Source organism: Staurois parvus, unplaced genomic scaffold, assembly GCF_062004578.1.
Source record: "Staurois parvus isolate SC_StPar_1 unplaced genomic scaffold, SC_StPar_1.0 ptg000616l, whole genome shotgun sequence".
NCBI lineage: Eukaryota > Metazoa > Chordata > Amphibia > Anura > Ranidae > Staurois > Staurois parvus.
This window is the reverse complement of record NW_028318412.1, coordinates 1,621,454-1,646,035: the sequence shown is the minus strand read 5'-3', so window position 1 is coordinate 1,646,035 and position 24,582 is coordinate 1,621,454. Positions and strand designations below refer to the sequence as shown.

Sequence of the window (24,582 nt, the reverse complement as noted above, 5' to 3'; positions counted from 1 at the left end):
CCAGACCACCTCCGTAACACTATACTGATGACCTAGAAGGGGCTTTAAAAGCATTACCTATAGAAAATATAGGGTACTGAAGTTCACCATCATTTCACGAGTGCACACAAATTTAAGGTTTGACAAGTTGAATATCTATTTACTTGCTGCAATCTCATTTTTGATATTTTGCAGAAAAATTACATAATTTATTCCTTTTTTTTGTGCCCTAAAATGAACAAACTTGTATTTTTTACTGAAATTTTGCAGTAATATCATGTGACATAAAAAATTGGAACTACCACTATTTTATTCTCTAGGGTCTCTGATTTCAGAAAATCTATCATATTTGGGGGGTTTTGTGTAATATTCAGGCCTAAAATTATTTTTTTTTTAATCTTGTGCATAAAACGCAAATACTGCATGGTGTCTCTCTGCTCCCTGCTAGTCTCCGAGTGCAGTGCTAGAGACAGGCAGGGAGGGTATGAGGAGATAAACAGCGCAATGTTAAAAATATTAAACGTTTAAGTCGCCATAAAACCCCTTTTTTTAAAAAAAAAACATTCCTAATATCACCTCCGATTTAAATATGGTTTTGGTTAAAAAAAAATTTTTTTTTTTAATCTGAACAAGTAGATTGTCATGAGGGTCAAGTAGATTGGGACACCGATTTAGTCCCTTGGACAAGTTGTTTTTTCAAAAATTTCCACACCCTTGTAGCACATACAATTGTGTCACACACCATATTGTTGAATGTTATTAAAATTACCTTTCCTTTTCAATCTGCTGTAATAATTCTGTAAAATGCAATATGGCAGCCTGGACGCATTCTGTAAACAGACTGTGTACAGAACGCACCCCAGACATGTCATTTCCTGCCTGTGTGATTCTCTCACTGATTTTCCCAGAAGTCTGTACTAAGAAGCAGATTTTGAGCATCCGCTGCAACAAAAATGTCATTTTTGGTGAAATACATTCAAATATAAATCATGTCTAAAGAGATGCACTTCTTGCAGTTTTTCTCATTAGTGCCCTGCAGGTGCAGCAGATGGCTGATAATCATAAAACCACTCCCATACAGATTCTCTCTGTACTTGGACACAGACAAACCGCTATTTCTTCAGAATAACAAAAGGTAGGAATCTGCAACAAAGTTTAAGATCCTTGCAATGTACCGTATTTTTCGCTCCATAAGACGCACCTGACCATAAGATGCGCCTAGGTTTTAGAAGAGAAAAACAAGAAAAAAAATATTCTGAACCAATGGACTGTAGACATAGTACAGGAAATGACCAGAGACTGCGGACACAGTACAGGAGATGACCAGAGACTGCGGACACAGTACAGGAGATGACCAGAGACTGCGTATATAGTGCAGGAGATGACCAGAGACTGCGTATATAGTGCAGGAGATGACCAGAGACTGCGTATATAGTACAGGAGATGACCAGAGACTGCGTATATAGTACAGGAGATGACCAGAGACTGCGGACATACTACGGGAGATGGCCAGAGACTGCAGACAGTACAGGAGATGGCCAGAGACTGCGGACACAGTACAGGAGATGGCCAGAGACTGCAGACAGTACAGGGGATGGCCAGAGACTGCAGACAGTACAGGAGATGGCCAGAGACTGCGGACACAGTACAGGAGATGGCCAGAGACTGCAGACAGTACAGGGGATGGCCAGAGACTGCAGACAGTACAGGAGATGGCCAGAGACTGCGGACACAGTACAGGGGATGGCCAGAGACTGCAGACAGTACAGGAGATGGCCAGAGACTGCAGACAGTATAGGAGATGGCCAGAGACTGCAGACAGTATAGGAGATGGCCAGAGACTGCAGACAGTATAGGAGATGGCCAGAGACTGCAGACAGTACAGGGGATGGCCAGAGACTGCAGACAGTACAGGGGATGGCCAGAGACTGCAGACAGTACAGGGGATGGCCAGAGACTGCGGACGTAGTACAGGGGATGACCAGAGACTGCGGACGTAGTACAGGGGATGACCAGAGACTGCGGACGTAGTACAGGGGATGACCAGAGACTGCGGACGTAGTACAGGAGATGACCAGAGACTGCGGGCGTAGTACAGGGGATGACCAGAGACTGCGGGCGTAGTACAGGGGATGACCAGAGACTGCGGGCGTAGTACAGGGGATGACCAGAGACTGCGGGCGTAGTACAGGGGATGACCAGAGACTGCAGGCGTAGTACAGGGGATGACCAGAGACTGCGGGCGTAGTACAGGGGATGACCAGAGACTGCGGGCGTAGTACAGGGGATGACCAGAGACTGCGGGCGTAGTACAGGGGATGACCGGAGACTGCGGGCGTAGTACAGGGGATGACCAGAGACTGCGGGCGTAGTACAGGGGATGACCAGAGACTGCGGGCGTAGTACAGGGGATGACCAGAGACTGCGGATGTAGTACAGGAGATGATCAGAGTAAATAGGATATCCTATTTATGTGTGTTTAACTTTTTTTGCATTTCTTCATTTACTTCCTGGTTTCCATGCCTAGGCAAATGATGTCATACATCCCAGGAGTCTTCAGGAGGGGATGGAGGGTTCTCAGTTCAGCTAATGTCTGAGCTAAGGACAGATGAATTCCAGGAAGTAACTGCTACATGAATCATCTGCCTTTACTCAAGATGGCCACTACCAAAAATGCCAGGAGGTGTTTTTCAAAATGATTTCTCCGCAAAATAAAGCGTGGAGACAGGGATGGATGGAGGAGTTTGTGTTGAATATTAACCGCCTTCCGCCTGCCATATAGTAAAATGACGGGCGTAAGGCGGTTCTCTCGTTCTGGGAGGACATCATATGACATCCTCCCATTCTAACCATGCATGCGCGGCTCCGGGAGCTAGCAGAGCGGCGATCGGCAGTGCGCTGTGTCCCTCGCACACAGTGCATCACTGATCAACGGAAGGAGCCGAAGATGTCAGCACGGTCATGTGATCAACTGTGTCCAATCACAGCTGATCGCATGTAAATAGGGAAATGTCGGTTATCGGCATTTCTCTCCTTACGAGCTGATAGCTCGAGAGGAGAGGAGAGCCGGTAATCGGCATCCCTTAGAGGGGACATGTACACTGATCATCGGGGCACTGATGATCAGTGTGCCCTGATGATCTGTGTAGCCCCAGCAGTGCCACCTGTCAGTGTCCATCAGTGCCAGCTGTCAGTGCTCATCCATGTCACTTGTCAGTGCCACATCAATGCCACATATCAGTGCCCATCTGAGCTGCCTTTCAGTGTCACCTGTCAGTGCCACCTATCAGTGCTACCAATCAGTACCACCTTTCAGTACCAGTCAGTGCTGCCTATCAGTGCCATGTATCAGTGCTGCCTTTCAGTGCCCATAAGTGATGCCTGTCAATGCCCATCACTGCCACCTACCAGCGCCTCCTCATCAGTGCCACCTATCGGTGTCCATCAGTGCAGCCTATCAGTGCCCATCACTGCAGCCTCATTAGCGCACATCAGTGAAGGAGAAAAATCACTTATTTACAAAATTGTATAACAAAAACTAAGAAAAAAACTTTTTTTTTTTCAACATTTTCAGTGGTTTTTGGTTTGTTTAAGAAAAAATAAACCAAAAGGTGATTAAATACCACCAAAATAAAGCTCTATCTGTCACAAAAAATGAGAAAAATTTCATATGGGTACAGTGTTGTATGACCGTGCAATTGTCATTCAAAGTGCAACAGCACTGAAAGCTGGAAATTGACCTGGGCAGGAAGGGGGTATAAGTGCCCTGTAGGCAAGTGGTTAAACATGAATTATATAGCATTTTTGGTTTTGTGGTACTCGGATGCAGTGCAGTTGAAATTGTATATGACCCTCACACTACAGAAGACTTTAATGTTGTACAGAGATTTCTTAAGATCGTCCGCAGCAAATATTTTCCAGAAAACTTTTTAATCATCATTGTAAAGTAATCACGTGATTACTATTGTGTACAGAATCTACGTATGTGAAGGGTAGGTTTGGACACCTAATTCGAATAGATGAACCTATTTTCTAACAGAGTTTCTGGAGAGAAGCTTGTGTTTGTCTCAGTAGGGAATGTATATATTGAGCATGCTGGATTTGGTTTATCATTCGTTCATGGTTGAAAAAATTCCATCAAAATCATATAGGGAGCAGCGACTTCATAGAAGCCAAACCACTAAAGCAGGACCCCATAATTGAGGAACCCAAATGTTTAAGATCCACATGTAAAAAGTGTCAAAGATAGTCTAAAATGTTTTAATATTAGAGTTTGTTCTGATCATTAAACATCCTAACATGTTTCAGGGCTTAATAACATCCCCCTTCATCAGGGCTACAAAACAGATATATAAACAAATTCCTATATCAGTTAGTTTAATAACTTTTTTTAAAGGAATTTCTTATATTTTGTAATATCCCATGACTAATTGTATTACTGAAATGAACACCCTGGGATTCAAATTGATACTCATTAAAACGGACAGGATAAACCGCAATAAAATACCATAACATAATAAATATTGAAATAACAAAAAAAAGTTAATGATTTTAATTAAAATGAGTTAGGAGGGTGGACTAAGATAAATTGAAACTTGAAAATAATAGGAACTTGATCAAATTAATATTCGGTCACATAATATATCCAAAGAAATGTAATGTTTTGTTTTCTGGTGACCTTTTTATCTGCACCAGTTCATTATACACTTAATACTGAGCATTATTGTCATTTCTCCTATGCTGATGGTCATTTGTCATTTTGGTTCAGCTCACATTTTTAGATGAGTTGACTTGATATGGTGGTTTAGTTTGACTGCTATTATTCAGCTTATTTACAGTTCATATTGATGAATTTTGACATGAATTGACTGGTATAGGAATTATATTTTTACACCTTTTTATGTATCTATTTTGCATCCCTGATGGAGGGGACGTTTTTGAGTCCCGAAACGCTTTGGCTGTGTTCTGGTCTGAGCAAACACTAGTATTAAAAGATTTTGGACTCTCACACTTTGTCTGGTGCATGCCTAGTAAACCTTTTTACATGCCTAGTAAACCTTTTTACAATCACTGTAGGGAGGCAGGACTATGAACATATCAGCTTGTGACAAAACAGGCTGATTAGAGGGACTGCATGTTTGCTGCCATTTGTTTGTGTGGTGTTCTTCTCTTCCATTTGAAAGCTCAACTTCACATGTCTCCATGATCAAATGTCCTGTTTTAACCTCCCTGGCGGTATTCCTGAGTGTAGCTCGGGGTAAAGTTTCAGTACCACAAGCGGTAACCCCGAGCTACACCCGGCCTTACCGTGTGGCGCTGCTTCGGCATCTGTTCTTCACTTGCCTTGTCCTGCGCTCCCGCGATGTCCCTCCTGCAGTGTCCCCTGTAATGTCCTCCGGCGGATGCCGGCATCTGTCATCTGGGTTCCGTTCCCTGCAACGTCGGGACGTACGGGGGATGGAACGGCGGGAAATTTGAAAATGATAAAAAGTGATATTCACTAAATACACTAAAATCACATAGTAAAACATTACTGTATCAAACCATTTTACATACATTTTGTCCCGAGTGCTTTGTCCAGTGCCCTGCCTGCATTTTTACCGTTCTGTCTGCCTGGAAACTGAGAAATGTCCATGGTGTCCAAAAAGCGTCCCTTTAGGTCAAAAGCAGTTTTAGACCGGCTAGAGAACAGCGATAGTAAATCAGAACCACTTGCAGAATTGAGTGATAATGATTTGTGGGGAAATTCCTCATCAGACATTGAAAACGATTTAGCGACTTTGCTCAGTGATGTGCGAACTTGGCGCTATATTTCAAATTTCAGGGTTTTTGGTTTGATTATATTATTGAATTAAATTTATTATATTTTTTATGATTATTAATTTATGATTTCATTTTTCAAATTTTAACATACCCGGGATGTTTACTAGACTCTTGTTCGGACAGATTTCATTGAGTTATTCCTAAAAATTACAGGCCTACAATAAAAAAAACTACATATTTCCATGCAAAAAAAATGTACCGCTTTGAGCGTAGAAATATGGACGTAATCAGACCGCTAGGGAGGTTAAAGCCTGTCTCTAGGCAGATAAAAAAAAAAACGATTGATGATATGTATTCATTAAAAGTGGGATTATAGGCACATCAATAAACAGATGAAATACATATATGAGAGATGCTTACCTACAAGAGATTTGTTTTTCTGTCCATCCAGTTCTGGGATTTCCTCAGCTCTGTCAAAAACAGAGTGCCTGATTTCTCTGCTGCAGTTAAGTCAGTTAAGTAACACCAGTTATGTCCCTCCCCAAGGCTGTAACTGACATGTGGAAAAAGAAGCAGCAGACTGATGAGTTCATCCCTGTCACTATTTTCTTTATTGTTCTAAAAACATTACTATCTAAGGGGAACCTGCGAACCTGTCATGAGCTGCAATTGTTCCTCCTTTGAAAATACTAGATTCAAGACTATCATGCTATCAATGGCCTTTTAAGTCACAGGCCCACAATTTTTGTAAATATAAGAAATTTATTTTGCTTCATGGGGCATATGATATAAAAACATGGTCAAACACTGCTAGGCAACCAGCAGTGCTAAGAATGGCACTTAAAATATACATTTCATGATAGATATATGGAGGAAGGCATGGAATTTAAATAATGGTCAATCATTAAAAGTTGATCACTTGAAATATAGCGCACTATCCTTTGTGTACACTTCTTTCATCTACGTGCACTGGACACCTACCTTACACCTACGTGTACTGGAGGCAGGGTGGATAAAAATCGATTATTTTTTTTAAAAATGTAAAAATCAGATTTTTTTTTTTAATTTAAATCATTTTGGTTTTTTTTTTCTTTTCTTTCAAATCAGATTTTTTTGAGTTTTATCAAATTTATTTTAATAAAATGCTTTTTGAGTAAAAATTGATCTAAAGATAGTTCCATTTCATGCTGAGTAAACTAAATTATTAATGCATCTTAAATAGAAAACTTAGTTATATAGCATTAGGCTGTATATTCTGCAGTATTTACATTTTTGGTAAACTCATTCAATGAATCCAACTCTGCAAGCTGATAACATGCACTGCATTGATGCATTCACACAATTTCACAGTAAGCATGAGAAAAAACATGAAAAGAATTTGAGTAGTTCTTTAACTATGTGTGATTAGCCTAAAATCAGTTCTGATATCGCTGTTTTACTAACCTGACAGCTTATTCTAAAAAGGAAACCTTCATTTGGTTTGCAAATATTAAAGATTCTAACTACTAGCAAGAATTAATTTGATTCCTTATATTTAAAGAGCACCTGTCATTTTAGATCCATCATGGCAGCACCTGTTAGGCATCCACTGTGCTCCCGCCACGTCCCTCACCTTGTTGTGTCACCGCTGCATTACCAGCCATCCCATTAAAGTGAATGGGACTGTCACTGAGTCCACAGCGGGTCAGAGATGATAGTTTTTCTTTGAAGATTATGATTTAAATCGAGCCTTTTCACTAGTGATTTAAATCAACTTGATTTAAATCAAATCCACCCTAACTGGAGCAGATACTTGTTTGGCGGGTGTCTTGCGGGGTATGTCTACCATGTTTTTTATTTGCAATTGAAGACCCCAGACTGTTCTACATTGTGGATGTCTTCCATTGGTCCTTTGTCTTGGAACTGTGTTTAGGGACATATTTTGGCAGCTGCCACAAGTGTAGGACTGCTTGGCCCCAATCTTTTCTTTTTTGTAACGTGTTCACCTATGTGGAAATTGAGGGTTGACACACTATTATGCCTTCTGTGATGGACACTTATTAGGCAGGCACTAACAGTGTCCGTCTCATAATCTAGGAAAGACCCTTCTTGGCAGTACGACTGCTGTATCTTCCGTGGTGTACAGTCCTTCCAGTTGGAGAGGCTTGTGCTATGTGATGTTACAAAACAGCGGTCACTAAATGGCGGACCACGGTCCACGAACGGCCCCAGCAGCGCTGCAGCCCGCAATGACAGATCTGCCGCTGAGCAAGGCGATCGTCATGGCAACATGACATCACATGTTCCTTCAGCCCCTTTCAGCTCACTGTCTCTGTGGCTCCCGCTCCCTGCCTGTACACAAGCGTCCAGCAAGGATCCCGGCACAGCTCCTGTCTGCCCTTAATGTAGGGTGTAGTCTTACAGGGGCACTGTGATGGGCACATTGAATGTTAAGGTGCACTCTAATAAGCACAACATAGAATGTGCCCATCAGTGTGCCTTTTAACATAACATGTGCCCATCAGTGTGCCCCTTACTATAAATGTGCCCATCAGTACCCCTTAACATAAAATGTGCCCATCAGCATGCCCCTTATTTTATGTTAAGGGACACTCTGACAGGCACATTTAACTACTTCCATACAGGGCACTTTTACCCCCTTCCTGCCCAGGCCAATTTTCAGGTTTCAGCGTTCTCACACTTTGAATGACAATTGCGCAGTCATTCAACCCAAACTAAAATTTTGTCATTTTCTTCACACAACTAGAGCTTTCTTTTGGTGGTATTTAATCACCGCTGGGGTTTTTATTTTTTGCGAAATTAACAAAAAAGGCCAAAAATTTTGAAAAAAAAAGTTTTTCTTTGTTTTTGTTATAAAAGTTTGCAAATAAAGAATTGTTCTTCATAAATTTAGGCCAAAATGTATTTTACTACAGGTCTTTGGTGAAAATAACCCAAATTAGGATGTACTGTTTAGTCTGTAGGAAAGTTATAGAATTCACAACTATGGGATATATCTGAATATTGATCAATCCTGAAGTACTGACAGCCAATCTAATTTCTTGAGGTCCAAGAATGTCAGAACAGTACAGATATCCAAAATGACCCCTTTTTGCAGAGTAGACAGTCCGACGTATTTCATAACCGGCATGGCGAGTTTTTTGAAGTTGTAATTTTTTTGTCATAATTTTTCGGAAATTAAGAAATAAAAGATTTTCACATATATATATATATATATATATATATATATATATATATTTTATATACTGTCACCAGTGCAGTACAGCGTCATCATATAACTGGCATGGCGGTGATCAGGGACACTGGTGACAGTACCAAAAAATGTTTTATTTTTTATTAAATTTTTTTTCTCTTTTTTTAAAGTTTTTTTTTCATATTTCACTATGCCCAAAGTAGTATGTTACCATAGTAACATTGTACTACTTTGGGGAAGTGATCGGTATTTTTTTTTTTTTTTTTTTTTACACAATTTGCTTATAGCAAAGAATTACTTTGCTATAAGCAAGCATTTACCTGAATTAAATCGATTTATTCAGGGGTTTATTTTTTGTGCGTAACTGTGATTTGGCCACAGCTAATCACATGACACAGCTGGGCTGTGATTGGCCCAGCTTGTGCATATGATCGCTGTGACCATTCACAGCTAAACACACTAGTATACAATGGATGGCATGAATGAACTGAGTGCTTACCCCCACGATGGGACTCGCGCTGGCTTTCTATCTCTGAAGTCCCTGTGAGGACGTACATGCCTGATTTTATTCGCTGTTTGTGAGTACCTTTCTTATTAATAAACTTCTGTTTACTGAGGTAATGCGCAAGGTTTGTGCGCTTCTCGTTTTTATTTCGCTTTGTAGTGTTGGTCGGGCTTCCCCAGCCTTGTTTGGAGCCGCACAACCTTTGAAGCACTGGTGGTCGCTGTTTTCCAGTTCTGGTTCCATCTATTTGCCACCTGCCTGGGTCCTAGAGCGCAGAAGAATTTGTGTTTGGCATGAATGGAAGCCATCCATTGTATACAACTGTCATGTGACCTGCTGTGATTGGTCACAGCAGGTCACATGGTACTGGCAATGGGGCCCTTACACAGATCTGTCATCGTCCGCGTCAGAGGTTCACGGCCGGTGACAGGATGCGCGGCTCTGCGGGGAGGCAAACTGTGCATGCCTGAAAGGGATGAGCTGCTCGCCCGCCTGCCATCTGGCTTTAGGCCGGGCGGGAAATGGTTAATGTTAGGGTGCACTCTGATGGGCACAACATAGAATGTGCCCATCAGAGTGCCCCTTATCATAAAATGTGCCAATCAGCGTGCCCCTTATTTTATGTTAAGGGACACTCTGACAGCACATTATGTTAAGAGGCGCTCTGATGAGCCCATTTTTTGATAAGGGGGCACATACTGTGGAAAGGGGCACTCTGATGGGCGTGTGTTGGAAAGGGGCACTCTGATGGGCACATGATGGAAAGGGGCACTGCTATGGGGAAATATGATAGAAAGGGGTACTTTGATTGTAAGGGGGCACTCTAATGGGAATACCTGATGTAAGGTGGCAATGTGATGGGGATGCCTGACGTAAAGGGGCACTCTGATGGGCACACCTGCTGTGATGGGAATACATGATGTAAAGTTGCGCTCTGATGGCGACACCTAATGTAAGGGGGCACACTGATGGGCACACCCTATTCGAACCTCGGCCAGAAGAAAATTTTAGTGACCAGACCTCCTTGAATTTTAACTCAATGCCCCTGTTATAACGTGTTTAATGAAACCTCTCAGTACAATGAGCATATCCTCCATAAAGTGGTTCTAAAACAAAAGGCTTTTTACTTTAATGCATTATCTTCCTTAAGGTAAAAATACCTTCCACTAGTTTCACTGTTCCTCCCGCCCCCCCCCCCCCCCCTCTAAATATTTACCTGTCCTGTATAATTACTTTATAAGTCCTGTAGCAATTCTGTGCTGTGCCCGTCTGCAGCAGCACTGGTCTCTCTCCCTGCTCTCATAGGCACAGAGACAACAGCAGGAGCCATTTTTAGACAAAAACATTTGAGCCTTTAGTATCACTTTTAATTTAGATCCATGTTTATATTAAGGCAAGAGGTGGCATATCGTATAAGATACTTATTCGAGCTGTGCAATCCTTGACTATTAGGCTGCATTCACTCATGGACGTTCTGAATTGCGGGTACACTCGCCATCATTCTGCCTGTGATTTCAAAACCCTCTGCTAAAATGACAGATTGCGGAACCGTCTGTTCAGGTGCCATTCATTTTAATGTCACCTGACAATGTGGTGCAGTTCTGCCTCGATGGTTGCGTAATGTGCGTCACCCAAAAGAAGTTCCTGAACTTCTTTTGGGCAGCACGCTTTGCACGATGCAGTTTGCCTCGATTGCAGAGCGATTCATTGGGGCAGAACCTTGCTGCGTTTTCAGGTGCCATTAAAATGAATGGCACCTGAATACGCAGTTCAACGATTTGTCATTTTAGAAGAGCATTTTGAAATCACGGAAAGAATTGTGGCCATGCTGCTCATGATTCAAACCGCCCATGTGTGAATGCAACCTTAGGGTAATAATTGATTACTGTGGGGAAGGAATAGTACATTCATACATGATATTTTAATATGTAATCCAGTTTAGTATACTGCACAATAAAAGTTCCAAGTGTATTACAAAAGGTGGCTTTTGGTTCAAATATATCTTTTTGATAACAGGGTTGGCAGAGAATGCAAGTCTGGTCTCAAGCTAGGTTCACACTATTGTGGCTTTGCGAGCTGCATTTGCTAAGGCATGACAGCCCATTCATTTGAATGGGCTTATGTGCCTGCGTTTCACTCAGGAAAAAAGTTCCTGCACCATTTTAAAACTGCAGCAGCTGGGAAATCACATGGTGCTTTTGCACCTTAAGATTTCCAAGCGGTTTCTGCACCTGCAAATGAGCTGCAGTTTTAGATTCGTTGGGATGCCAGAATGAATGGCAGCCCCGTGCGTCTCTAAAAAGCAGCATGTTTTGGCTGTGGGTGGTTGCAGGTGGGAGAACAGCTGCGATTTTCGCAACCACCCCCAAAAGTGTAAACCTAGCCTAATACTAACCATACAGTAACCAAAAAGTCATTCAAACTCGTTTTCGAATAACAAATACTTGGTCGTGAGAGCAAACAATACTGCCATCATTTAATGGCCAAAGTTCGAATGATAAATCATTCAATGGACATAAATGAGTTTTTGTTCGTTTTGTCACACATGTGCAGTACAAACAATTCGATTTTTACCCGACAAGTAACACATTAACCTTTCAATTTATTGTTCTTTTATTGGCTCTGAAAAGTCAAAAACAATTTTCTATTTGTGTCTATTAATTGGGCAAAGAAACAAAGACCGGTCCAAATGACAGGTTTTTGAACAATTTTTCACCTAGTGTATGGGGACCATTAGGTTTGGTGCAGTTTCCCAGCCGTTGCGGTTTCTCGGGCACAGAAGCCCGTTCACTTAACGGGCTGCTGTACCCTGTGAAAACGCAGGGAAAAGGTCTCTGCACCTTTTCAGAAAATGCAGCTCGCAAGGTAACCACACAGTGCAGTGCGGTTCACAGTGCTGGAAACGGCACTGCGGTTTCCAGTGCGTGGGGGTGCCTTTAGGATAACGGTACCTCCCCACAAATCTCCTAAACTGCATGGCCCCACTAAAAATTGTTTGATACGAAGGCACGTGATTACACGCCTTCCTGTAGCCTGCAGTAATGTGAACCTAGCCTAATTTTGGTTTTCTTCAAGCAAATGTTACAAAGTACTCCTTCTAGCTCCAGACCAAATTACAAATGGTTAAGCAATATGTTTCTAGATCTGGGTAGAATAATTCTTGGTTCTTCTAGAGAGAAGCAAATAAACCTCCTGCTGTTGAGCTTTTCTTTACTGTTTAACAGCTGGCAAACAGCTGCAGCAGACATCAACCAAGTGACGATAGGAGATTCCTCATAGACTGCTGCTATAAACTCTGCTTCCATATGCCTACAGATGTTAATAGTGTCTTTAATAGTTTGACTATCAATGTGCAAAGTTTGTACAATGCCATAAAATCATTAACCAGTCAAAAATGGAAGGGAATGAAAAAAACGGAATGTTATTTAAGAAGTATAAGTATTTAGATTTTAAGCTCTTAATGAGTAGGACCCTCTGATACCTCTTGTATTGTAACTGTGCTGTCTCCCTTCATTTTGTAAAGTGCTGCATAAACTGTTGGCACCATATATAATGACATATACAAACAATCTGCCTTTCTTTTAAAGTGGTTTTAAACCTCAGACATTAAATATGAACAGAGTATATCTCTCTCTATATTAAGAGCACTAAGTGTCATTTCTGTCTGCTGGCTCGTCCCTCTGCTATTAGCATGAATCACTGTTGACCAATTTCCCTAGCACCAAGAGAAAAAAATTGACAGGGGAGGGACCTCCAGAAGATTGACAGCCTCAGTTCTGTTCCTGTGCACTGTGTAGAGGGGGTATGTCCCTTCCATCCAATCAGCTCTCAGACCTCTCCTCACTGAGCTCTGCAGTGTGTAATTTCAGCTCTCTGCCCTCCTCTCTTTTTTTTTTTTTCTTCTCTGAATGCTCAGACAAGCTTATAGATTCTGCACTTTAAAGGGATGTAGAGAATACTGCAGATAAACAGGTACAATTTAGGTAGGATTTGTTTCATCACTGTGTAGCACTTGAGGCCAGTCACTTCAATGGATATATGTAAGGGTTTACAACCACCTTAACTTTAGCACATATTTACGTTTTTATTCTTTACATATATTAATACGCAGAGAGTAGAGTAGAAAATACAGAATCAAGAAAACTGCACATGCAGCTATAAGGTTAAATTTAAACTATTATTTTTTGTAGTGAGCACATCATTTGTGTTGTAAAGTGCACATGAAAACATTTGGAATATGACCTTTAGAATTCACATTAAAGTGTTACTAAACCCACAACTGTAAAATCAGTCTGTATATGGAAGTAAAGCGTGCTTGTTATACTCACTGTGGAACCTAAGGGGTTAATTCTCTGCATTGTGTAAAAAGGCTGTTTTATCCTTCTCTGCCCCTCCTCTTGTTGAAATGACCACCTGATACAGACTGAATCTATAGTCACATGCTCAGTTTAGTGTGCATTGCTAAAGAGCTTTTTTTTTTTTTTTTTTTTTCTTCCCTCAAACCGGTTTAGGCACGTTTAGCGGAGTTTGAACATTGGGCATTTATTTCATTGGCCAGAATTTAAATTTTAGCAAAAGCTACTAAACTTGAGTTTAGGAGCAGCAGTGTACATGAAGCCTGAAGGTTTTTTATTTTTTCTGCCTCTAAACACTCCTGAAAATATGCCTGTAAACTCTTTAATGTGCATGGACACATAGACTAACCTAGAGCTGCTTCTACAGGCTGAAGAAAAAAAAAGCAAAACACCTGTATAAGCAGCTTTTTATGTCCAGTGTGAATGGACCCTTAACATATATTTTTAGACATTTCCCATTTCGAAAATTGGAAAATTCTAAAAAAAAAAACAAAAAACCTATATATTGTAAATTCCTTTGCAATGCTTTGTACCACTATTTTTAAACTAGCACTGCTGCAAAAAAAAAAAAAATGCATTTTGTTTAGGTTTGTTGCGTTTTAATGTCTAAGGATTACAAGAATCAAAATCATTGTTGCAAGACACTATCATGAAAAGAAAGCCTTATTTGTCCTTAAACAAAAAACAATATATGTATTCCCTTGTTATCTTTAGTAATAAAGTTATTGCCAAATAAACTGATCCAGAACTGACAGCAGAAATGAAAAAAATGCTGTGGTCTGTGGAACAGGTGTGAGAGGCGAAGTGGTTAAAGATATACACCTTGTTGGACTTAACACATAGTAAGATGTTAGAAAGTGGCTGAATGCCTGAAATTTATCTTGGAGTTCTACTATATTCAACTCAAAGCTCTAGCTCCCTTTTCACCTCCTCCCATACTCACCTCCAGGATTTCTCCAGAGCCGCTGCCATCCTCTGTAACTCCCTTCCCCAATGTGTCCGACTGTCTCCATCTCTGTCCACTTTGACAATCCCTGAAAACTCATCTCTTCAGAGAGGCCTATCCTGCCAGCACCTAACTGTGCATGTATTTTGTCCATCAGCCCATCCCCCACAGTTATTACCTTTTGTATCTCTCAACCCTTCCTCTTAGATTGTAAGCTCTAAGGAGCAGGGCTCTCTGAATCCTCCTGTGTTAATTTGTATTATAATTGTACTGTCTGCCCTTATGTTGTAAAGCGCTGCATAAACTGTTGTTGCTATGTAAATCCTGTATTATAATAATAATGTTAGGAGGCTGATACTGAGTTTAATTCAGGCATTACAGCCATGTCAATTAAAAGAAAATTTAAAGCTGCACTCCAGGCAAGATATAGATGGCACGAATTAAAACAGCTCCACATTAATTAATACATCATTAAAGCTATATTTTAGGCAGATATTTGATGTACACATTAATTCAGCTCTGTGATCTTTATTACACCATTAGAATGTACATGTTATGGGTGTATGCTGGTGGGCTTGATCACACGCTAGTACTGTCTAAGCCAGGGGTCTTCAAACTTTTTAAACAGGGGGCCAGTTCACTGCCCCTCAGACTGTTGGAGGGCCGGACTATAGTTTAAAAAAAAAAAAAGAAATCTATGAACAAATGCGGACACAGTACAGGAGATGACCAGAGACTGCGGACATACAACAGCGGCGGGAATACTGGGCCGGCCGCTCCATAAGACGCACAGACATTTCCCCCCAAGTGTGTCTTATGGAGCGAAATAGTGCCCCATCATTGGTGTCAGTGGGAGGAATCGTGACCCATCATGAGTGTCAGTGGGAGGAATAGTGCCCCATCATTGGTGTCAGTGAGAAGAAACGTGCCCCATCATTGGTGTCAGTGAGAAGAAACATGCCCCATCATTGGTGTCAGTGGGAAGAAACGTGCCCCCTCATTGGTGTCAGTGGGAAGAAACGTGCCCATCATTGGTGTCAGTGGGAAGAAACGTGCCCCATCATTGGTGTCAGTGGGAAGAAACGTGCCCCATCATTGGTGTCAGTGGGAGGAATAGTGCCCCATCATTGGTGTCAGTGGGAAGAATCGTGCCCCATCATTGGTGTCAGTGGGAGGAATAGTGCTCCATCATTGGTGTCAGTGGGAGGAATAGTGCCCCATCATTGGTGTCAGTGGGAAGAATAGTGCCCCATCTTTGGTGTCAGTGGGAGGAATAGTACGTCATTGGTGTCAGTGGGGGGGGGAATAGTGCCCCGTCATTGGTGTCAGTGGGGGGGGAATAGTGCCCCGTCATTGATGTCAGTGGGGGGGGGGGAATAGTGCCCCGTCATTGGTGTCAGTGGGGGGGATAGTGTCCCGTCATTGGTGTCAGTGGGGAGGATAGTGTCCCAACATTGATGTCAGTGGGAGGAATAGTACCCCATCATTGGTGTCAGTGGGGGGTGGAATAGTGCCCCATCGGTGTCAGTGGGGGGAGGAATAGTGCCCCATCATTGGTATCAGTGACACCAATGATGGGGCACTACTCCTCCCACTGACACCAATGACAGTTAACTTGCTGACTCCTGCTCCAGCATGTTGCTGCTGCAGCCAGCATACTTGGTTGCAGCAGCACCATCAGCACGGCACACTTACCTGTCAGCTGTCCTTCTTCACTCCAGCCTCTCCATCACTCGATGTTTGCAGGGCCGCTCGGCTCCGCCTCCTCGCAGGTGATTGGCCGCCTGTGTGCCTTTCCTGAGCTACAGTTCTGGCGCCCAATCACCGGTGAGGAGGCGGAGCTGAGTGGCAGGAGTGAGGGAGTGGCTGGAGTGAATGAAGGAGCACCGCTTCCTGGACTGGACTGCGTGGGACTGGGACCGGGACCGGAGCCAGGTAAGGTACAGCAGACCCCTGCCCGCTCCTGTACTTGGTGTCCCTTCCTCGCAGAAAATACGCCCCTGCCGGCGGGCCGGATAAATGGCCGTAGTTTGAGGACCCCTGGTCTAAGCGGACAGGTTAGATCCTTATGTTTCACCAGGCACGTTATGATATGTAAAGAAAAAATCCTCCTGCGCTTGAAATAGAGCCCTAACCCTAGAAGCTGCTGACACTAACCTTCCTTAATACCTATTAGGTGAAGTGACTAATTAATACAAAAAAGTGTAGCGCTAAATAAATATACAATACATATAAAATAATAGACAGTGTAGTGACACACACAATCCCCTTAAAAACACTCAAAGAGGGGGATCGCACACAAGATTGTGCAACACGTGACTTCCCACTAAGGGAATATAGCAAGTGCAAGTGATGAATACTCCAATAGTGATTCACAAAAAATGCAACAGTGACTCTCAAAAATAATATAAACCTCAAAAACAGTCCACACAGTGCATATATATATATATATATAATCTGATGAAGGTGCTTCCATTCAATTTTCATGCAAGTGACTGCGTATAATCCGTGATCAATCCTCCAGTGACCTGAGTGGCCCCTCACCTCATTAACTCGACCCTACAGGGTCAGCACGCTCAAAGGATCACACCACTCCTGGTAGGGGCAGATTCCTCACAGGCTCCCCTCAATGAAATGAACGCTCCTCATTCCAAGCCTCCATGCAGTACAGTAATACTCTCCCTGGATCATAAATAGATAAAGAAAGATAAGGTGCCTAGAAAATACTGGTACCAGTTTATACAGCCTTTGAGTGTAGAAGCAGAGCATCTGGTATGGCGGCTGGCGTGCATCTCAAGCCTCGATCTGGCGGGCCGGATGTGACGCCATAGGGACCTGGAAGTGACGGTCCACGCTTCAACGTATGTTTTGCCTAAACAGCGTCTTCAGTGGCTTTCTATTGGGGACTTGGCAGGGGGTGGAGTGATTTACAAAATTTGTTTTTGGACTCTTGCACATGCCAGCTCCTCTTTGCTCTGCATGTTGATGGGCAACACTAGTGCAACTGCACCAAGATGGAGGAATGGATGGTGCGGAATAGCTATACATTCGGTTCTCAAAGGATAAGTTCACCTTTAGGAACATGTTACATCTGCTTTTAGGGTGTAAAATGTAATATGTTCCCAATTCTGCAGCCGCTGCCCCTCCCCCGTGACAGACGTACGGGGAAAAGTTTCCATGTACTAGCTGTCACTTTTTTAAAACAGCGTGGCCATGTGGGGCTCCACCCACAAGGTGTTCCAAGGCTGTATATATTGACAGGTCTGCAGGAGACCTGCATGGCATCAGTGATCTGCTGATCACTGGTGCAATGCTTTACAAGCTCCTGCAACCAAAAAAAATAAATACCCATTTTTTTAATCTGTATAAAAAGTGCATTTGTTGTTTTTGGTCAAAAGGCGAACTTATCCTTTTAAAGCACACATAAAGGCTCCTATAAGACAATATAAACAAGTCCCATAACCTTGTGTCTCAAGCACTCCTCCTCCCAGACACTTCAGCTCACAGTGCGAGTTTTTCAGCATAAATAGGAAATATTTAGGAAATAATTAACCTCTGACCTGCTGCAATCCTCTTTGCTGCTGCTGTGTTTGTAAACACTCTGTGCTCTTGTTACTCTTTTGTGAATGGGCTGAATGTTTGTAAATACTTTCAGTGTCTACACTTGTGTTGGGTGTTATTTGTTATTAGCTTTCACAAGGTACAAAACCTGTCTGATTGGCTCTGTACATTGTGACTGTGATCTGAGCTGTCCAATGACTTCTGCACTGGCCGACCAAGTGTGTTTTCAACAACATTGTTAATAAATGGTCATCCAGGAATTTTTTGTTGATTTCAGAAAGCCTTCCAGTATGCAGGGTGGTATGCCCTGTGCCCCTTACACATTGATCTCTGTGTTTAGAAGTGCATTGGTTCCTACAGAATATAGCATAGATTGCATGAGGGGCTTTCACTTGTGTTGAAAGCTCAGGACTTCATTTTCTGTGAGACATTGATTATGTTGATTAGGGTGTGGTCCAGTGCCCAATCAATATTAAGTAGTTTATCTCATGTACACTAACAAAGCTTTTCAAGATCTAGTCTGTTTCACCTGTAAGTAGCTTTGCGTGTTGTTTACACATGAAGCACTTTAAAATGCGTGCCTTGCATAAAGGCCTTCTAGGGATTAGATTCCATTGAATTTGTTACATTGATGGAATAGGTGTATAGAATACCTGAATGCTTTCATTTCAGCTTGTTTGTGTTTTTGTGATATTTATAGGGCGAGTGTTGTAGACAATGAAAGGACTGTTTGCAGGTAATTGATCTGTGCAAAGCGGGATTAGATAGCAGTTGTTACCAGCATCCACCTCCTCATTTCTAAAAATGGGGCTGTCAGAAGAGCAGCTGCTGTTCAATTGGAGGGAAATGCAGCTAGCAGCTGTTAATCTTCAGCACTGCGGGCTGCACAAGGAAGGCTTCCTGGACATACTCACATCTGCTCTGTATTGACTGTTTACAGAGGGTCTGCCCATTCTGCCTTGCAATACTCGATCTGTGTTGAATTAACCCTTTCCTGATTAGCATTTTTGTTTAATACAGGTCATGTAATATTGTAGCTACAGTTGTGCATTTACTGCTGTTGTGTACTTTATAAATGGAGAACATTAATAACCTCTTGTGAACTGCTATCAGTTCTGTTTGCTCAGTGTATGTTGGCGTTCAGACACTGTCTTTAGTGCAGATTTCTTTGTCTGCAGCTCATTTTTAGTTATCTTCGTTCTCAGTCATGCACAGTTCAGTATTTTTAAATTGGATATGGTACAGTTATAGTACATTTTTTTTAGGAAACCAGCAGTGGTGAGTTTTCAGTCCTTGCAGCTATCTGGGTATATTCCAGCATGGTAGTATGCTTTGTTTGGTCTCCCAGCTGTTGAAGCTCAGTTACTTGTCTTCAGAGTCCTGTGTGCAGATCTGTCCAGCCCCCTCACCCAGCAAGCAAATCAAGCTGCTTTGCGTTGTGCAACACACAGTTATTCACAGCTCAGCAGGAGGCAGCTCTACTCTTGCTCGGATTAATTTTGCCCACATTATTTTACATCTTTTGGGTTCTCTGCACAAGTCTTGTGCTATTTTCTGGGTCTCTGGGAACAAGAGGACAACTGTAGTGCATGCCGACTGTCTGTAAGTCCAGCATTCTCCTTATTTTGTATAAAGTATTTATTTCTATTCCCAAAAAAACCCCAAAAAACAGTTTTTCATGAAATTGGTTAAACTATACAGATAGACTTGTACAATGATGTTTATGTCAATGCATTCCTTTATTACTTACCGTACATGTCTATATAGTTTATATATAGTATTGAAAACTGTTTATGTATAGTATGTGATAACTGTTTATATGTTTGTAGATTAGCCTTTATATTTTATTATTCCTTGTACACATTGAATGTATGTTGGGATTCTATATACCTAACACCACATTGCATTGAATGCATGTTGGCATTTCTTGCTTTACATAGGTCTTTATACACAGACACATTTATAATCTTTACTAATTTACATTATAAAGAATAGTGTTATGTAATTAGTAATATCCAGTGTATTGACTAGACACATTGTGACCCATACTGAAATACACAGCTATTGAGTATGCAGAAACTACACAACCTGTCTAGTAACCACTGCTTTATCACTGCACAGAAAAACAAGTAGATTTACATGTCAAATATAGCCATTCAGCTCAACCCACCACTAAATACTGTTCTTCGTGTTGCTAAGAGGTTAACAGATGCGGCTCCACCCTCCTTCTAGACATTGACACTAATCTTTGACATGAGATGAAATCACTCACAGCAGTGTTGTGTTTTGTCTTTTGCAATTAACCAAGGAACCTTGCTTCTTCCTGAGAAAGTAATATAATGACTGTTTAAAACCTGTATTGTAAGCACAGTTATCTGGTAGTGTGGCACTTTTTGCAAATGTAATCTATTTCCACAACAATGATTTGAACATTTTAAAATCCATTGTCATGCATGAGAAGGATAAGTGTTGCAGCAAGTCGTGTTTGTTTTGTAGTGAGTTATGGGTTAGGAGCAGTTCCTGGAAGCTCAGGGTGGGGATGGAAGGTCCTATCGTTTTCTTATCGACAGAAATATTAGCTTTGCAGCCTCCTCTCTCACTGCTCCCTAGTCTCTTGCTAATGGTGAGGCATAAATGTTTAAGTAGGTTTGATGTGTTGTTTCCAGCTAGAGCTTCTTCTCTTTGTGTGGTGATTAATTGTTATGGTCCCACCTCCTACATCTTTACACCATACCATGCATGTATGGACATAATGCTGAATGATCCTCTTTGGTTCTGGCTAAACTTCTGAATTTTATATTAATTCCTTTTATTTTGCACGGATGTACATCATAATTATCTCAGGACTATTTTGTACAGGTTTCGTACATGATACAAAGATAACTAACTGCTTACAGTCTTCATAATTAAGTTTCATTAAGTAGAAGATGCACAATTTTTAATCATTCAGCTGTCCTGTAATCACACTGAAGACAAAAGATAGCCATAGAAAGGTTGAAAAGTACAATAACATAGAATTTGTTATTCCTCTATTATATTATTAATCCGTTTCATTCTGTTATGTATCTGTGTATGGGATTGCAGCTAATGATGTGTATACATTGTGAACATTGGTTTATTGGAAGTAGGAAGCAGTATTCAAAGTGCAGTAACCATAGCAGCCAATCAGAGTTCTTTTTTCCCTAATCTGATGACAGTAAGCTGAATTTTCTTTTTGTATTGCCTTTCCTTATAGAATAAGCACAAGAATGCTTTCTTTCATAAAAAAATGTTTTGTAAAAGCCGTGACCCTCTACATAAAACCTATGTATGATTTATATGTAGCCATTTTGTGACAAATTCTCCAACATATTTTCTAACACGTAGAAGTAAGTGTGGCATTTCACTTACGAAGATTTAAAATGACTTGTTGCATTAAAAGTTTTTCAAATTGTTTTTATTGGTTTAAAACAAATTATTGTAAATTTATAGGACTTTAGATATCAAAGTTGATTACATGCACAGAGTATGGTGCCTGAAGTGTGGCCGAGGAGTTAGCTATGGTCTCTGGGGATTTGCGTTACACTTGGGCTTTTTCACAACCACAGTGTCTACTAGAGAGAAACCACAGTGTTTCCTCAGGTCAAACAACAGCGTGTCTGTGGTTTGTGTGTAAATCACTGAGGCGAAACCTGAAGTTCCTTAGTACTGTACATCACAGATGTGACACCATATCTTTTCTTAGTCAGAAATCTGTTTAAATCCTGTATTGCTAAGTTGATGTCAGACCAGTACATTTGTGACCTAATTGGAAGTACAGTAATTTAGATATAATTGCTGTTAAACTAGATAGATGTGCTAATATACATAAGGTAGACGAGCTTGCATGCAGCATCTTAGCCCACCATTACACAGTAGTCTGAAAATGCTGCATCCAGTATAAACATCATAGTTTGTCACACGAGCAGAAAAATCTCCCAGCAATTTTTAATGTGGCAGGAACACGCATGCTCCTAAAATCTTTTCAACAAGTAAAATGCCATGCTGAGACTATAGTGTAGAAATATACATATTGATCAACTCATACCACATGTGCCAGTGTTGATAACAATATCAAATGTTCTTTTTTTTAATCATCTTACTTAAAATGTTGTGCATTTATTGCCAGTAAAAAGTCTTTTTATATATTTAAAGCTGAACACCAACCTTGCATGTAGGCTTTCACAGTTGTACAGGCTTCTCTCTTGTACTGCAATTGCTTAGATGTCCATTTATGAAGGAGGGAAATGCAGAGATTCTGATGATCACTTCTCTCGTGTGTACCAGTTTATGTAGCTAAGATGAGCAGCGGAAAACATGTTCTCCGTTTCTCATTACAGGACACAACTCTTTTGTCATTCGCTGATTTATGGGCAGTTTATGAAGGTGAGATCTGAACACCTTACTGGCCATCTCAGTAAAATATATGATGTGAGAAGGAAGGCTTCCTTCTTAGTATATCAGCACCAGCAGGGTTAAAAAATTTATATATCTCGGGTAAAATAAGTATTGAACATTTCACCATTTTTCTCAGTAAATATATTTCTAAAGGTGATGTTGACATAAATTTGTCACCACATATGGGTAACAACTCATGCAAATCCATACATACAAAGAAACCAAAACAAGTAAGTTCAGAAAGTAAACCAAGACACCAGCTGAAATCTATAAGTAACTAGAAAGCAATCCTGTCCCTTTTCAGTGCAAATTAATATCAGCTGGTTCAGTCTCAACTGATGGCTTATAAAAAGGCATCTCATTACCGAGGTGTCACACAAGAAGCATCTCATGATCTGTAAAAGCAAAGAGCTCTCTCAATACCTTCGCAACCTTATTATTGCAAAACATACTGATGGAATTGGTTACAGAAGCATTTATAAACTGCTGAATGTTCCAGTGAGCACTGTTGGGGCCATAATCCGGAAGTTGAAAGAACATAATTTTACCATAAACTAGCCATGACCAGGTGCTCCTTCCAAGACTTCTGACAGAGGAGTGAAAGCATTTTTTGAAGAGTTGTCCAACAGCCAAAGACCACTTGTGGAGAGCTTCAGAAAGACCTGGAATTTGCAGGTACAATTGTTTCAAAGAACACAATACGTAATGCACTCAACCACCATGGCCTGTATGCATGCTCACCACACTGAAGAAAAAGCATGTTAAAGCTCGTTTAAAGTTTGCTGCACAACATTTAGACAAGCCTGTGAAATACTGGGAGAATATAGTCTGGTCAGAAGAGACCAAAATTGAACTCTTTGGATGCCATAATACACACCATGCTTGGAGATCAAATGGCACATCATCCCAAAAACACCATACTAAAGCCGACCATATACACAGGTCGAATTCCGAAAAAAATTTTCTTTTGAAAATCTTTTCTAAGAATTTTCGTTCGAATTTCGCATTAGTGGGTCACAGAAGTTGGCGATTTTTCTTGTGACTATCCAATTTGAGTGATCAGGCATGTTGGAAATTTTTTGAAAAATGAATTCATTTCAAATGAATGATGGGAGAATCGTGTAAGAAATCTAAAGCTGTGACCTGGAAAGAAAAGAAAATTCTTGGCCAGGAAAATTCTTTTCTGTAGCAACATTAGGAGAAACTGAAGGGTTGGTTGATTGAATTTCTAAATCAATGGTGGCACCATCGGAAAACGCACAAAATTTCTGATTTTCTAAAAAGAAAATTTGTTCGGAATTCGACCCATGTATGGCCTGCATAACTGTGAAGTTTGGAGGTGGGAACATCATGGTATGGGGCTGTTTTTCAGCTTATGGTACTTGCAGACTATGTCATGTGACAAATGCGCTACAAATAATCCAAAACACAGGTTGAAAAAATGCACAATGCTCCATGGCCAAAAAAGTTCACTTTGGCATTTTGTCACTTTTTTAAATATGCATTTTGGTGCAGTTTTTTTTACCACACGTTTTCGTGCATTTTTATAGCATACATTTTAGTACATTTTTATGTGCATTTTGGCACTTTTTTTTAACACAAATTTTTGCTCATTTTTTTTAACAACCCTTTCACACCTGTGCATTCCAGGAATCTGAAGAAGTGTATGGGGTTTTTTGTGTGCATTCCAGAAACGCATGTCACACGGTGCTATTGATTGTTAATGGCCAACGTGTGTGTTAAAAAGCGCCAAAATATACGTTACAAACCATACCAAAATGTGCTTTAAATAACCTGTGCCAAAATGCACATTTAGAAAAGTGCCAAAAAGCGTATTAAAGCGGTGGCCCTTGGTGACTTCTCA

At 41.0% G+C, this 24,582-nt stretch overlaps 1 protein-coding gene across 2 annotated transcripts in view; it reads left to right on the top strand.

Annotated features, from left to right (window-relative positions):
- The window catches only part of HDAC4 (histone deacetylase 4), a 273,670-nt gene that overhangs the window by 68,159 nt on the left and 180,929 nt on the right, over positions 1-24,582 (top strand). The window contains exon 1 of one of the 2 annotated variants that reach the window (XM_089693177.1): positions 19,745-19,904. The exons of the other annotated variant lie outside the window; for it this stretch is intronic. Within the exon in view, the coding sequence (XP_089549303.1) occupies positions 19,892-19,904 (13 nt within the window). The 5' untranslated portion in view covers positions 19,745-19,891. Of the gene's footprint in view, positions 1-19,744; positions 19,905-24,582 lie in introns of those variants that run through there. 2 annotated transcript variants of the gene reach the window in all.